The following is a 16,233-nucleotide window of genomic DNA, read 5'->3' as shown; positions in this document are numbered from 1 at the left end:
CATCAAAACTGGGCTAACTGAAATCTCTATGAAACTGAAAAGAGAACATAGGGCTAAGATTTTACTTCTAGAACTGAGATGGGAGACAATGAAAAGAAGGTATATTCCAACTCAGAGTCAACATCAACCAGCAAGAAAATGACCGTGTGAATGCTCCAAAGTGAAGGAAATTCCTTGCCAATGGCACTGCAAAGTCAAACAGACACCTGGCATCACTCACTTTTTTTTAAGTCCTCTGATGATCCCATGTCCTTACTCCAGGGATGAGCTGACCTGAAACAGCTGCAAAACACACTGGACTTGCTGGGGAATTCTGCCCTACACTCCAGCCAGCTTCCTTTGAAGCAGACTTTCTGTAGTCACAGAGATTCATCCACCTTTGGACAGCCCACACCCTGCAAAGGTCTACTCAGCAGCTGACTCTCCATCATGCTTTCCTCAGAAATTACCCCGGTACAACTCCTTAAGTATTTCTAAATTATTATCTTGGTAGGAGATGGAGGAGACTGGATAAATGATTAGAAAATGAAAAAGTCTCTAACAAACCATAGACATGCAGCAAAAAAATTTCTTCCTCTTTTATTTTGCCATGGGTTTGCACAACAAATTCATGAACAATTCAATGTACAGTCTCAGTGATATGTGACAGGTACTTTAAAAGGTAACTGGCTAGAGAGAAAGTCTCTGTCCTCAAGAGGTTAAAATCTGGTGAAAACACAACATTCTCCTTCAGAACTTCAACATGGTTATCTCATCCAAACCAATTTAAAACTGAGTCAAAGTCTCTTATAAGCTAAACTGTACCCCTATCCCCAATTCACATGTTGGAAGTCTAACCCCCATAACTAAGAACGTGATTTACTGGGTTTGAAGGAAAAGTCTTTAAAGGAATTAAGTTAACATGAGATCATGAAAGGGGACCCTAAACCAGTATGACTAGTGTCCTTATAAGAACTGGAAATTAGGATAGACATAGATAGAACCACACAGATACAGGAAGAAGACAGCCAGTAGGCTGGCTGGGGAGGGGGGGGGAGGGAGAGGGAGAAAATTCTGTATCCATTAATTAATATGCAACTGGTTTTTAGTAGCCATTATTTTTTCTAACAATTATGACATACATATGTATATGCACAGACACATAAATAATGTAACACATATATATTCACATTATGAAAAGAATAAGATCAAATCACTTTTAACTTAATGCTCCACAAAGAGCAATTGTTAATACACAAATTTAGTCAACCAAAATAAGCCATTACACAAAAAGTTGGTGGACTCAGATGACAACATCTGATCACACTAATCAAACATAATAAGATCATAGGAAACAATCAAGCATTAGCTGCTTCCTCATGAAAGTAGCTCATACTAAGTACCCAGGAACCTGATAAACTGCAAAAAAACAAAACCAAACAAAAACTAACAAAAAAACAAGTGGAAGAACATATAGACTAGTGGTGGCAAATCTATGGCATGCATGCCACAGTGGGCTGTTTGTCATCACTGAAAGCTCTAAAACAGGTCCGCTATCACTGATACAGACTGACAAAATTTAAAAGACCTATTAACCAAAGGTCATGGGTTAAGTCTAAATCCTGATTAGAACAAACCCACTGCAAAATCTGTAACTGAGAACATGGGTTTTAATGTTTGCACGAATGCTTCAAGAAATGGGAAACTAGAACTAAGACCACTTGTGAAAATTAAATGGAAAGAACAGAAAAGAAATTTGCCCATCAATACAGAAAAATTACAGGAAACATTCCTATGTCTGACTGAGCTCTAAGTTACATATTCAAACACGTAAACAAGCCCCTGCTTTTTTCCTGCAATACCACTGTCATTGCTTTATGGCAAGGAATCTGAGGGTTGTGTATGTTCCCTAAAAACATGTCAATAATATGAGAAGGGAGTGAGTGTCAGGTAGTAGCAGAAAAAGCATCAAAAGTATTAGAAACAGGGCCAGGGATTTAGCTCAGTGGTTCTGCCTCCTGACTCAAAAGTGCAAGGACCAGAGTTCAATCCCTGGCAACAACAACAACAAAAAAGTATTAGAAACATAGCCAATTATCAAGGAGGATTTAGATTTCTAAAGAGTTAAATTTTATTTTAAGACAACAGAAACCATGCAGTGTAGCAAAGAAAATTAAAAGGGCAATGCAGCACACTGACCATGTGTATGGGCTCTGGAATCAGGCTGCCAATTACTGTGCAACCTTGGACAGATTGAGCTGTGTCTCACAGAGTTTCCCCATCTGTATAATGGAGAAAATACTATGTCATAGACTCTTGTGGAGATTAAATTACTTTGATACATACAGTGTTTAGAACATAGCCTAGCTTTTATAAGTTTCCATAAACATAAGCTAATGTTATTACTATTTGCATCTTTCTGAGCCTTAAATTTCTTACCTGCCAAATGATGTTATCAATACCTTCCCTGCTGCCTTGAAAATAATTATAAAGATCAGTAAAACTCGGATCTTTACATTATCTACTTACCTTACTCTGTACAGCCTGTGAACTTCTCAATGACAAATTTAGTACCCTCCTCAGTTTTAGATGCCCAGCGCTTAGAACAGAGACTGACAATAGGTGGTATCAACTAGTAAATGGAAGTGTAGTTTTTCTAACTGTTAAGTGCTACACATATGAACAAGTGCTGCTATTATCATGGCAACAAAAGCTAATCTTACAAGATTCCTGTGGAAGCTCTGGGGAGGATGGAGAGGAAGAAATTAAAGGCAAAGAGATCATGTGGAAGCTATGGAGAGAGTACAGATAAAAAATAATAAGGACATGAATTTAAAAGGGACAGGACAGATGTGCTCTGGGGAAGCTGAAGGGCTTAACTGACCCATTACTCTCCCCACATTCAAATTCCTGCAGGTAGTGTCTCTCCTGGCTTCCAGTAACAGGCACTTCATTGAACTAACCAAAACTTTGGTAGGAGAGTTAAACTGCAGGCTGAAATAAGGAATTATCAAGGAAAGGCATTCAGTTCTAGATAAACAGTTTGAAATACCTTTGAAACAGACAAGTTGAGACATCCAGCAAATTTCTGAAAATGTAGGCTGGAGCTCCAGAAAGCTGCCCAGGCTGAGGAGTAACATGCTCCAGCACCATCGAGAAGGCAGGTGTTGCCATAGGCAGTGTAGGGGGAAGAAGGGCAGAGCCCTGGGTGATACCAACATTCCAAGAGATGCAGGAGAAGCCCACACAGGAGAATAAGGGCAGGCTAAGAAAGGTAAGAGGCCAACCACAAGACTGTTCATCATGAAAGCAGGTGGCAGTTTCAGAAAAGGGGTGGCCACATGGTCACAAGAGGCCACAAATGAGGACAAGCTATTAAACTAAGGTGATAGCTGACTTTTAGAAGATGACAGCAAAAAAGTATACAGGCAAAGTTCATTTTTAGGAGTTTTAGTAAAAAAAAGAGAAAGCACAATCCTTATATAATTCCCTTAAATAATAATTCAAAAGTGCACTCCAAAATAATACCCTGGCCCCAGTGTGGAACCAAAATATGCTTCAAGAAGCCTAACAGTTATACTGGACTTTTTTTGCCATGTGTTTCTGTACAAAAAAAAAAAATTACCTCTCTCACAGTAAATCCAAAAGATGATACACCCTTATTTTAGAAAAGCAGCTACATTTAGCTACATGGTAATAAGAGTTCCAGATCAATACTATCTAAACACTAATGTGCACATGACCTCGTGGGAATCCAGTTAAAATACAGATACTGATGCAGCAGGCCTATAATGCAGCATTTCTAATAAGCTCCCAAGTGAAGCCAAACCTTCTGCACAATAAAATACCGCACAGAAAGTCCCAATGGCATGGTTCCAGATGGGCCACAGGGAGAATGTGGCTACTGATGCAGCCATGCTGATAACTGATTAGGATATTAAGTGGATTATGAGTTTCAGCAAAGCATACCATGTTTTGTTCAGGTAGGTCAAATAATATCTATGTGCCCTACTTTTGAAGTTAAGTGGAATTGTCCCACAGGCTCCAACAGACCTATTCTGACATCCCATTTGCACTTCATGACTCCCAAAATGCTTTCACATGTTAGGTCTCATGTGATCATCACAGATGCCACAGATGGTCCACTTTGCCATCTGGTACCCAGATGAGTACTTGGAGAAGTTAGTGACTATCCAAATTCTCAACAAAAGTGGCTGCAGAGGGCTATGACCCAGATTCTCTTACCTTCTGGTCCAGAGCTTTTTCACCAAACAGAGTTGGTGATCAGAAGAGAGCAAAGTCCTGGCAGAGCCTCTTCCCACATACAAAAATGCTATGTGCAGAGCTCACTAGGTTGCTGGGTCCTCTGCAGCTCCACCTACAACTATGACCAGGTTCAGGAATGATGCCTACAAATCACATCATGTTGATTCTGAAAAGCTACCAGCCATGCACCTGGGGGGCTCCTACAGTCTGCTCAAATCAGGCTTCCTTATATAATGTGCTTACAAATTATACTGCACAAGTCTTATGCAAAAGATATCTTACCATAAAGCAGTAACTGTATCATGAAATATGACTCTCTTATCAAGTCAGTAATTTTCTTGGATAACATATAGAAACCATGACTACATGCAGAAATCAAGACAAAGTTACCAGCTAATAACAGTCATTAAATACAGTGGTTTATTTAGGTTGCACCGCTAAGAATTTCAGTACTGCAATACTGCCAACTGTGCAACCCGTGACAGCACTAAGAGTCGAAAGGAACTGTCCAGGCCTGTCCTGAACTCATCCAACTATATGGCAAATTTCCAAAGGAGTAGGTGAATACAGCACAAATACTCTGTTATACACTGTCAACCAACAAACTAGACCAGCACTCTACAAATCAGCTACTAGTCATGATTCTGAGTTAGCAGAAGAGAGAAGGAAGGACAATGCTCATCAGGCCTAATCCTCACAGATGGGGGAAACAAAGGAAGGAATGGCTCTCTGTAAGAACTCATCAAAAGCAGAGGCTGGTCACAGGGCAAAAGGTCTAAGAGCCAAGACACTGAGGAAGAGTCATGGCTCTTCTGGCAATCTTCTAGATGAACTCAAAAAGAGAGGGAGGGAAGGAGGGAGGGAGGAAGAGCCAGGAGAAGGCCTTTGACCAGAGTCTTTGCAATGCTTCCCTCTTCCAGCACCTAATTGAATTATAGGAAACTACTGAAACTTTGCAAGAGACAAAAAGAGCTACCAAAAAATTCTGTCAATAAGACCTATGTTCTAGATAAGTACAAAACTGTGTAACCTTGATGGCTGCCTAAGTACCCAGGGAATATGAGCAGGACTGAAGTTTCAAGAAAGAGGAGAACTAGAAGTAATACAGTGTCCCCTTTCTGAATGAATACATTAGAGCTTTAGTTGGCTTGTCTCATCTCACTGTACTCCTTCCTTCCCCATCCCCAGGAGACAGAGGATCACTTGAAGAATATAATTTGGAAGAGTGATCGTTAAACTCCTAAAAATCCTAAAGTTCAGGCCACATCAGAATCCAATTCAATCAGAATCTGAGGGGTAAGACCTAGGAATCAGCCCCTTTTATACCACTGACCTGGAACAGTGCTAAAAGTGAAAGAGTTCAAAGAACCTGGGACCAATAACAAATTTTCCTAGGATTCCATTTCTTCCCCTGTAAAAGGGTATTAACAGAACTGGGGAGGGGACAATTGAAGATCACCATGTTACATAAACTCCAAGGTTCATCCAGCTCTAACAATGTGGAGTTTCTTAAACCCTAAAATCCAAACATTAATGGACATTAATGGAACCATGGAAATTTGCTGCCTTAATAACTACTCTATCATGGTAGCACAAAAACAAGTCAGATTTTCTTTCCTTCATTTCTAACCCGCCTCCAAAAAAGGTCTGGTTTATTATGACATCATCAAATACCTAGATTTATTTATTTATGTATTTTTACCATAAGAGAGAGAAAACCTGACACATGAAGAATACTCTATCTCCTCAATCACATTTCCTCTCATAACAAACCCCACAGGAGGGTTTTATTATAGATGAGATACGTGAAAACCATGGCAGTTAAATATACAGCCCAAGCCCCACACAGACACTAGATTAAAATTTTAAAGGAATCTATGACAATGGTGACAGTTGCACAATGCTGTGGACACACTAAGTAACAATAAATTGTACTCTTTAAGCAGGTGAATAATATGGTATATGAGTCATAGCTCAATAAAGCCGTTTTTTTCAGAACAGACATATAACAATTACTGCCCTGACGGGATTTATATGGAAAAATGGGGAAAATATACTGACATAAAAACATTACATGAAACCTCTACCAAGAGACAAAGGTGTTCTTATATAAGAATTACTGGACTGGTATGCTCTGGAAATATATAGGCCCATAATCAATGGCTTATGAATTTTCATATGTGTACCTTTATAAATGGAATTCCTTTTAAGGTCTGGGTGGAGAGACAGAGCAAGCAACTCTGAAGACAGACTGGCAGGGTTCAAATCCAGGCTGGATCACTGACTTGCTCTAAAACCTTGAGAAATTATTAAACCTCCATTCAGCTTCTCACATATAAAATAAGGACAAAAATGTATTTCAGCATGTATTTCTTGGTATCACGAAAACTGAGTAATTACGTGAAAAACACTTGGGAAGGTGCCTGGCTCACAGTAAGCACTAAACAATCCTAAATACAGTCTGGTTTACACGGAGACACCTAACTGCCCTCTTCAGCTATCCTCACACCTTTCCTGTAAGCAGTACTGTAGGCTACCATGCAGGGCTAGAAGTACAGATTCTGAAGCCTAAATGGCAAAATTTGCTTCCTACCTCCAGAACTTAATTATCTTGGGCCCGGATTGTCACCTCTTGGTGTTTCAGGGTTCATCTATAGAGCAGGGATGATAGTATAGAACTTAGAAAAGTGTTAGCATCATTAAATGAGTTAAGCGGAGCCCATCTAGAACTGAATTTGATATCTAGTAAGCATTCCACAAGCATTAACTACTTTTAAAATTATCTGTTATTATTATAGGCAGCTAAGTTAGATAAAAATTAACATATAGTCAGAAAGGGACTGGGCTCTCAAAGAAGTCTGTAGAAAAATAAAGACATCAGAATTGTGGCTGGAGGTACACATGTCAAAGACCAGGCTTCAAGGTAAAGATGCAAAGACCAACTGGCCCAAATGCCTCCCTAAGGGATAAGCAGTAACTTGGAATTACACTATAATTGGTATCACCTGGTCCAGCAAAGTCCAGATAAAGATCAGCTAGCCAGGTGTGTGACCAGAACCTCTAGACCCTTCCCCGCAAAATGCCCTTGTTCTTTCCATGTACCCTTGCTACGTGACCTTGCTTCCTTGTTGGATCAGTATCAGCTAATACCAGTAATCAGCTAGTACCAGTAATCTTACTGGTTTAACATAGTTTGACCCATGTTGTATTCACCTCATGATTTTGTGCCACCTCATGATTTTGCTTTACAAAACATTCTTAGAGAAATGGTATCAATGGCAACCCACTTCCTGGACCCCTCCTGTCTCTCAGGAACTCTCTCAATAAATATTTCCCACTCTTAATCTCCACTGTTCCTTAGAATTCATTCTTTGATTTTGGGGAACAGGAACTCGGTGTATCTGCCACCCAGTAGTTCGGGAGTTATACTTTGCCCTATATCACTATTCCCTAAATGTGGCACATGCTCTCGTTTCCCTGCCTTGAATATCCTGTTTCTGATCACTGGGTTGAATCTTTCCTCTTGCCCATTCACTCTTTCTTTTTTTTTTAATTTTAAACTTTTATTTTATTAGTATTCGTTTGCAGTATATAACGTTTATATTCACCTTAGGAAGGACATACAGGTACTTAACACATCTTAATTCTTTTTAATCCCTTTTTCTCCCTCCCACACCAACATATGATTACATTCATTGTAGGTAGCTGGTACATGTGCACAACACATCTCAATTCTTTCAACAAACTCCCCCCACCCCCATCTATTGCTTCCCTTCCCATTTGCAAAATATCTATCCTTCTTTTCCTCCTATTTTTCATTTTTCTCTACTTCATTTATGCTTTGGATTTTTCATAGGAGAGAAACCATACAGCATTGAAGCTTATGTGTCTGATTTATTTCACTTAACATTATGTTTTCAAGTTGCATCCATTTTACTACAAATGACTCAAACTGATCCCTCTTTAAAGCTAAGTAGTCCATTATGTATAGCTACCAGGTTTTCTTTATCCATTTGTTTGTTGATGGACATACAAGCTATTTCCAAGATTTAGCTACTATGAACTGTGCTGCTATAAACATGGGTGTGCATGTATCACTGTAATACGATGGCTTTAATTCTTCTGAAAAGATGCCTAGAAAGGGTACAGTTGGGTCAACCGGAATTTAGTTTTTGAGAAATCTCCATTCTGATTTCCATACTGGTTGTACTAGTTAGTCCACATTCCCACCAGAAAGGTAGGAGGGTTCCTTTTGGAATTCCCCATTCATTCTTTTGCAGATAACACCACTTCTGAGAATTCTCTCCCAGGCCCAGACATGGACTCCTTCCTGAGGCTCCCAGAGCACTGGTAGTAGGGTATTTCCATCAGAGAACTTAGTCCTTGGTATGGTGTTGGTTTTTTCTGAAGGTGCAAAGTCCCAATTCATTTTAGTATCCTCAGTCTAGTCCTGTTTGCAGTACTATAAAGAATACAAGACAATTCCAAATGAATCAATGAGGACAGTCATAACTCATCTGAGAGTTATCTGTCAGGCCAAGTTTTCATTGCTATTAATGGTTCAATTTGTTGAAAAATTTCTTTTAGTTCTAGGCCAATCTTACCTAAATTACTCATCCATATCCAGTTTTAGCCCTGAATACATCTCACCTCTCACTCCTGAACTCAAGTGAGTATTCACTAACTTTTAACAGTTTCGTGCAATTTAATTTTATCACTGTCAATGTATAAACTTATCCAAAGATAGAGAATGTACACTAAAACCAAAACAGGGAAGAAGGGAAATTACTTTTTAACCACTCAACACTTTACCCCAAGAGACTTTCGGGCAGCGCATTTGTGTACGTACTGACTATCCCAAGCAAGCACTGCTCAGGCAGGCATCCTTTCAACCCATTGATTCCTGTATTGAATAAATTTCATAAAATCATCATTTTTATATTTCCTGTTATCTTATAAAAATTAACAAATAAAATATGTGATTTTTGATCAGCTTATATTTAAATAATTGGACTGGTAAGTGGTTAAAAATGCATGGTTTTTTTATTTTGTTTGTGGAGCTCAGTAAAATGCAGCTTTAAAAAAATTCATTTTCATTTTAATACAAGCAGGGTGGTTTTAGAAATATCTCAGAACAGCACAAATAGCACAAGCAGATCTAAGAAAAAAACATAAGAATTATTCCCACAAGAGAATGAGAGCTTTCTGAGCTAATCTCAAAAATGTTCATTTTCTGATCAGTGTTACTTCATGAAAAAAACAAATACTGTACTGTATCTCTTCCACTGTTAAATAGTAACCTTGGTAGTAGAAATCAAAACAAAAAGCAAACCAAAGATTAGATTCTCAATCTTAATATTTATCAGTTACATTTAGGTAAATACAAAGACCAAGAAAACTAAGAAGAGATACAGTACTAGCAAATGACTAGTTATGGCTACCACCAAGTCTGCTTAACTACTCAAAGGAATTCCCCACAGAGAATGTAGTAAAAGTTGGAATTTTCCTACAGTCGTTGAGTCCCCAGGCACCCTGTCCAATTTCTTAACATTTCATTGTGGTAGACTTCTCTCCTATGCAGGCTGACCTTTTTAGAGGAAGCAGATAAGGTTTTTTGTTTCTTTTCATCTATGGCTCTGTGATCAGCTCACAGCACAGAATAACTGGATGTCCAGGGCTGCTGAGTTGCTAACCCAAAAGCAACTCAGTAAGGGACTTTTGAGAGAGAGAGAGAGAGAGTTAGTTTCTATACCTCACGCTGACAATAGAACTCAAGATCCTCCAGCCTCAGCTTCCCAATTCTTGGATTGAAACCAACTTAGCCTTCTCTTAAGGCTCATTTACTACACTGCCCTTAAGCTACAAAGAGAGACACTAAAAGAAATGGCCTTGCACAACACACAGAGACACCTTTGTGGCTCGGAGACAGTTTCAAATGCAGTTCATCCACAGCATAGAAAAGGACAAAAGGAGAAAATGTCCCCAGATAGGAGAACAAGGAGAAAGCACTCCCCAGTGACTGATCTTAGATTATTTCCTCTTTGCTCTGACTGCTAAAAATGCAATTAGCTCTAGCAGGCACATACTTACTTTCCACTAACCTCAGTTCTAGCTTCATCTTACTCTCTCTTTAACCTGCTTCTCTTATCTACTTCGATTTTGACTTTGATATATCTTGTCAGATTATAAATATATGTACATAGGATGTAAGCCATCAGAAATCCTGGAAAGAGGTGACTCTGAATAAAAGTACAGGTTCCCAAATAATAAAATATGGCATTTTAATAACAATAACACCAAGATGGGCATGGTGGCACATGTTTATAATCCCAGCACTCTGAAAGGCTGAGACAGAAGGATTGGAAGTTCCAGCCCAGCTAGGTAACTTAAAGAGACTTAGCAAGACACCATCTCAAAATAAAAAATAAAAAGGGCTGGGTGTGAAGGCTCTGGGTTCAATCCCCAGTACTGGAAAAATGAAAAATAAAAAAATAAAAAATACAACCAAAAAGCTCCTGCTGACAAGATGCAGTAGTGCACACCTGCCATTCCAACTACTTAGAAGGCTGAGGCAGGGATGGCAAGCTCAAGACCAGCCCGATCAACTTAGGAAGACCCTCATCTCAAAAAAAAAAAAAAAAGAAAAAAAAGAAAGAAAGAAAAAAATTTACCTGCTTACATCTCAACCTATTTTACTTCAAATTAGTGAAGTGTTATATTCCATTTCTAAGCACAGTCCTCAATTTCCTCTCTGTAATTATCTTATTTCTAAATAAAGTAAAATTATTTAATTCATCTCCAGAGATAAAAATGACAATAAAAACGAGTGTTTATTCCCATTTATTCCCACCTACTATAGGAAACTGATTCATACCAAACCTTGTACTCTAGCTACATGAAATTTCATGCAAAGAAAAGACTGAGGGCTATTGGGCTTGAAAGACTGAATGCAGCTTCCAAAGTAAATATATACATATGTAATATCCACACCCTCACACTCATATACCTATCACACATACACCCAGTACACACTCATAAGTATGAAACTCAAGAGTTACGACAGAGAGGAGAGAGGCCACCTGAGGTCACCGGGTCTAGGAAGCTGAGGAAGCCTGAAGATTTGGGGGCCCTGGAGAGATGTAAGTCACAAAACAGCGTTTAAATATATTTGTCTGCTTACAATTTCCATTGCAAATGTGATTAGTTTGCTTGAATAAATAGGAATATGATGTGTTGGCCATGTTTTCCTCTTGAGGGTTATCACAGAGTTTTGATTAAGGACAAATGTTTGAAATGTGGGTATATTTAAGTTCACTGCACTTAAAAATGAGCTGAGAAAAAAATATATATATATATGTATAGTCTTGATTAAAGGGTTGCCTTCGTGAACTTAAAATTAAAAGAAATAAATTCCACTGATTCAAGTGATTGGGCCTAAATATGTTATCCTGCCAGAAAAGTTGAAATGCAGTCCAAAGAGGCTGAAATGATGTCCAGGTTTCAAGCAATGGTGAAAGAAGAAAGGTCAAGCTGCCGGAGTCCTCGTTTCCCGGGGTTAGTGAATGATTCACATTACACAGAGTTGCTTTTAAGTGTAACTTCTCAGGAGCGACAGGCTCCCGGGACAGTATGTTCTGTCATTTCCCAAAAAGAAGCCTTCCAAGGGCTCCAAGTTTGGTTTGTTAAGTGTTGTCAGATGGGCAGAGGAAGGGAAGGATGGGAGAAGGGACAAGGGAAGGGTCCTGCTCTGGCACACACTGGCAACCCAAGTTTCCCAGAAAGAGAAAAACAGCTACTTCCCCAGCCGCGGGAAGGCGGAGCCCTGGAAGCGTAATCGGATCGGGCTTCAGCCTGGCCGTGCGGCCTGGCAGGAGAGGCCAGGTCACCACAGTCAGGGGAGCCGCCGGCGCCCCGAGGTGCCCAGGGGACGCGCTGGCCCCGCGCCCTCCGCCTGGCCTGGCCCGGCCCGGCGCCGGCTCCCGGCCCGGCCGAGGGGGAGTGTCCCGCTGGCCAAGCTTCGGCGGCCGCGCGGCCCGGTCCCGCTCGGCACACGTGCGGCCCGAAGGCGCAGCGCGCGGGACGGCGGGGGCATCCCGGAGCCCCGCCGCGGCCCTCGCTGGGCACCTGGCCGGAGCAGCGCCCCGACCCGCTTACCTTGGCGGCCGCCATACTGCGCGCGGCTGTGGGGCCTGGGACAGCTGGTGCTGGCGCGCGGGGCCGGCACTCACTTCCCGTCCCGGCGGGGGCGGCCTCCCCACGCCCTCCAGCCGGCGCGGGTCCTGCGGGCGCCGCCTGCCCATTGGCTGCGCCGGCGGGGGCGTGCGTGAGCCCGCGGCCTCTGCTCTGTGCCCGGACCGGCGCGGGAGGGGCGAGCACGGCCTCGAGTCTCGTCCCGCTGCGGGGCAAAGATGAGAACAGGTGACCCTGGGAAGGAGGCCGGTGCTGGGCCCCCGTGAAGTGGAGCACTAGGGCACGCGGTGAGCCAGGTCCTACTGGTTCGCTTTCAAAGGGACTTAACTGCACTCTCCTGCAATAGATCCAACAAAGCCTTTAATCCAAATGTGTTGATGGATGAAAGGGAAAATAGCACGTATTGGTAGCAAGCCTACTTTTAAAATCTGATCTGATCAGGTGAGATGGTGCATGCCTGTAAACCCAGAACTCAGGAGGCTGAGGTAGGAGGGTCGCGAGTTCAAGGCCAGCCTGGGCTACATAGTGACTGTCTATGTGTCCCAGACACTGTCCTCAATTCTGAAAATCTCAGAATCACGAGTTGGTAACAGCCTTAGAGCGCCTAAGGGCCAGTGAGAAAGCAGATACCTACATCTTAACTTCTTCCACGGAAGCTGTGCAGGCAGTAACCTGTTCCAGGACACACCGGGAAGCCCCATCTTCTTAGAGGCAATGCCTGAGCTGGAGGCAAGGAAGCAGCTGTGTGTCAGTCCAGTGAGCAGACTGCAAGGATGCTCTATCCAGAGAAAATGAGGAGAGACGTGGGCCCAGAAATTTCTAGTGAATTTAAGTGCTTGGTCATGGAAGGTAACCTGAGGTGTGGGACTGGCAGATGGCAGATGGGCCATGTCACAAAGGGTCTTGGATGCCAGGCTGGAGGATGTACAACCTAACTGAAGGGCTTTAAGGCTGAGAGCAGCATGGCTTGGTTTCCAATATAGATGGATCTCTCTGTGCTACGGTCTGAATGTGCCTCCAGAATTCATAGGTTGGAAATTTAAGTCTCCTCTGCAGCAGTGTTGGAGGTGGGGCCTTTGAGGCTCTACTTTCATGAGTGGATTAATAGTGCCCCTGTAAAAAGGGTTCCCTCTCTCTGCCCTTCTGCCATTTGAGTTCATACAATTCCTGTCTGGAAGACGTACCATTCAGGGATCCATTGTGGAAAAGAGAGACTAGGCACTAACTTGCAGACTCCCTGATCTTATCAGCCGTTAAAACTGGTAAATAAATGAATTCAGTTCCTTAATAAATTAATTTTTTATCCTTATTAATTACCTGGTCTCAAATATTGTGTTACAACATCAAAAAATAAACTAAGACGCCCTACTTGCGGTGTGGAGGACGGACCAAGACCAAACTACCAGAATCTCCAGACAGGACAGGCTAGCAGTGGGATAGACAAAAGAAATACAGCATATAAAACAAAAGTAGTTGGCCATAGCAACTGATTATATGTGGAACTGGAGAGGGAGAAGGGAAGTCATCATATATTAAGCATGGATGGTATTGTTGTCTTTTCACTAATACGGTGATAATACAAGAGAAGCATTTTGGAGGATGTGTGTACCTAACTGTAAGGAAAATACATGTGTATCATACAAATTATGTTATAGAAAAAGAAAGGAGCATTTTGAAAAAGAGCCACTACTTAACCTACTCCCAAGGTCCAACAAAGCTCAAAAGACTTGAACATGTTCATAAGCTGAGGAGAAAGACCAGGAAAGAGTAAAAATATAAAGACAGAAGCAAACATAGGAATTGATAAAGTATGGCAGGACTCTGTAGCACCTGTGGAGAGGTGGCCCAGTGCCATAAAAGGATTTAAATTAAAGGTGCAGGGAAAATACAACTTCACATAAGCAAAATCACATCATATGCTGCATATTTATCTTAAAAAAATTTTTCTTTTGGTACCGGGGATCGAACTTGGGACCTTGCACTTGCGAAGCAGGCACTGGAGCATATTTACCTTTAGCATATCACTAAAGTTCTCCTTCTATAAGTTAAACTTTTATTTTTTAAAAAATTTGGTAAATTACATAAGCATAAAAGTTATCCCCTTAACAATCTCTAAGTATACATTCAGAAATGTTAAATGCATTTACATAACTATGAAGCCCATCATCAGAACTCTTTGCATCTTACAAAACTAAAACTCTACACTCATTAAACAATTGCTCTCATTCCTCCCTCTTCCCAGCCCGTGACAACCACCATTCTACTTTCCACCTCTTGGTGGAAACTTAGTAACTTGGACTACTCTTGGAATCATGTAGTATTTGTCTTTTATAGCTGGCTTATTTCACTGAGTGTAATATCCCCTAGCTTTATCCATGCTGTAGATGTCAGAATTTCCTTTTGTGCTGGGGATATATATTCAGTGGTGGGGGCCATACACACGGCCCTGGGTTCAATCCCTGGCACCAAAACAAAAGTTAAGGATAATTAATATTCTACTGACTTTTTTTTAATAGAAAAAGAACCAAGAGTCCATTATATTTTTTCTTGAAATTCTGGAAGTTTCCTGTGGCTGTCATAGTAAATTATTACAAACTTGATAGCTAAAAACAATGGAAATTTATTCCCTTACTGCTCGGAGGCTAGAAGTGTGAAAGGAGTCTTAAGGAACAAAAACCCAAAGTAACATCAGGCCTTGTTCTGCCTCCAGAGGCTCTAGGGGTGAATCTGTTTCCCTGCCTTTTCCAAGGGCTCACTGCACTTTCTCCATCTTCAAAGCCAACAAACACAGCATCTTCTCTCTTTCGTCTTCACTTTCCTCATGTGGCCTCTTTTCTGTCTATAGTCTCTGCCTCTATATTTTAAGGACACTTTTGTTTGCATTTATAGCCCACCTAGATAATTTCTCTACCTCCAGATCCTTAATCTCATCTTCAAAATCTCTGTCATTTAAAGTAAGATTCATAGGCCCTAGAGATTAGGATTAGGATGGGGACATCTTTTGAGGCAACTATCATTCAATCTACCACACTATGGATATGGATTGTGAAAGTGTATTTCAATTTACATTTGGAATCATACTCAATTAAGCTTTCTTCTTCATTCTAGAATTCTCTACAATATGAAATTTCTAAGAAATTAATCTATCAGCAGCTTCAAAATGAGAAAGTGAAAGGTGCTTCTTGGCTTCCACTTCACCTACAACCATTAAAATTATGCAGAACATCATTTGAGAAGATAGAGTAGAAGCTGGAAGAGCACCTGCCACTTTGTTTTTTGCCACATTGTTCTATGTTGATAGGCCGAAGTGCCCTCCTGATGTAAATATAAGTGGCCTGTCTCATACTTGACCCCTCTCGGTCCCTACCATTTAAAAGCTGGCCCTGAATTTGACCAAAGTAACCCTATTATGGGTTGAACTGTGTCCTCCAAAGAGCCCAACCCCCAGTGCTTCAGATTGGGTCCATATCTGGAAATTGAAGAAGTAACTAGATAAGATGAAATTGTTCTAGAGTAGGGTGGACCCTCAGTCTGATAGGACTGGTGCTCTTGGAAGACACAGACACACTGGTGAACCTTTGTTCACAACAAAGGTAGAGATTAGAGCAATACAGCTGCAAGCTAAGGAGCATCAAAGATCAACAGACACCACCAGAGGATAATAGGAAGTAAGGACTCTACCAGAAACCCAGAGCAATCATGGTCTTACCCATTTCTTGGTTGGAGACTTCTATCCACGAGAAAGGTGAAAAAATGAATTTGTGTTGTTGGAAGCCACCTAGTGTGTAGTATCTTATT

General features: G+C 41.1%; 1 protein-coding gene and 1 long non-coding RNA gene across 5 annotated transcripts in view; one reads left to right on the top strand and one right to left on the bottom strand.

The window, feature by feature from the left end:
• The window catches only part of Slc25a13 (solute carrier family 25 member 13), a 423,604-nt gene that overhangs the window by 155,564 nt on the left and 251,807 nt on the right, over positions 1-16,233 (bottom strand). For 2 of the 4 annotated variants that reach the window (XM_004862720.4, XM_004862721.4), the window contains exon 1: positions 12,400-12,548. The exons of the other annotated variants lie outside the window; for them this stretch is intronic. In XM_004862720.4, the coding sequence (XP_004862777.2) occupies positions 12,400-12,414 (15 nt within the window). In that variant the 5' untranslated portion in view covers positions 12,415-12,548. Of the gene's footprint in view, positions 1-12,399; positions 12,549-16,233 lie in introns of those variants that run through there. 4 annotated transcript variants of the gene reach the window in all.
• Positions 11,236-16,233, top strand: part of LOC110345453 (uncharacterized) — a 67,359-nt gene continuing 62,361 nt past the window's right edge. The window contains exon 1 of the long non-coding RNA XR_015448640.1: positions 11,236-11,384. This is a non-coding gene — a long non-coding RNA (uncharacterized LOC110345453). The remainder of the gene's footprint in view (positions 11,385-16,233) is intronic.

This window comes from Heterocephalus glaber, unplaced genomic scaffold (assembly GCF_053883595.1).
Source record: "Heterocephalus glaber isolate CG9 unplaced genomic scaffold, H.glaber_assembly_v1.0 deba00000546, whole genome shotgun sequence".
In the NCBI taxonomy this organism is placed as follows: Eukaryota; Metazoa; Chordata; class Mammalia; order Rodentia; family Bathyergidae; genus Heterocephalus; species Heterocephalus glaber.
The sequence above is the reverse complement of the archived record's forward strand: the minus strand, read 5'-3'. Positions and strand labels throughout refer to the sequence as shown.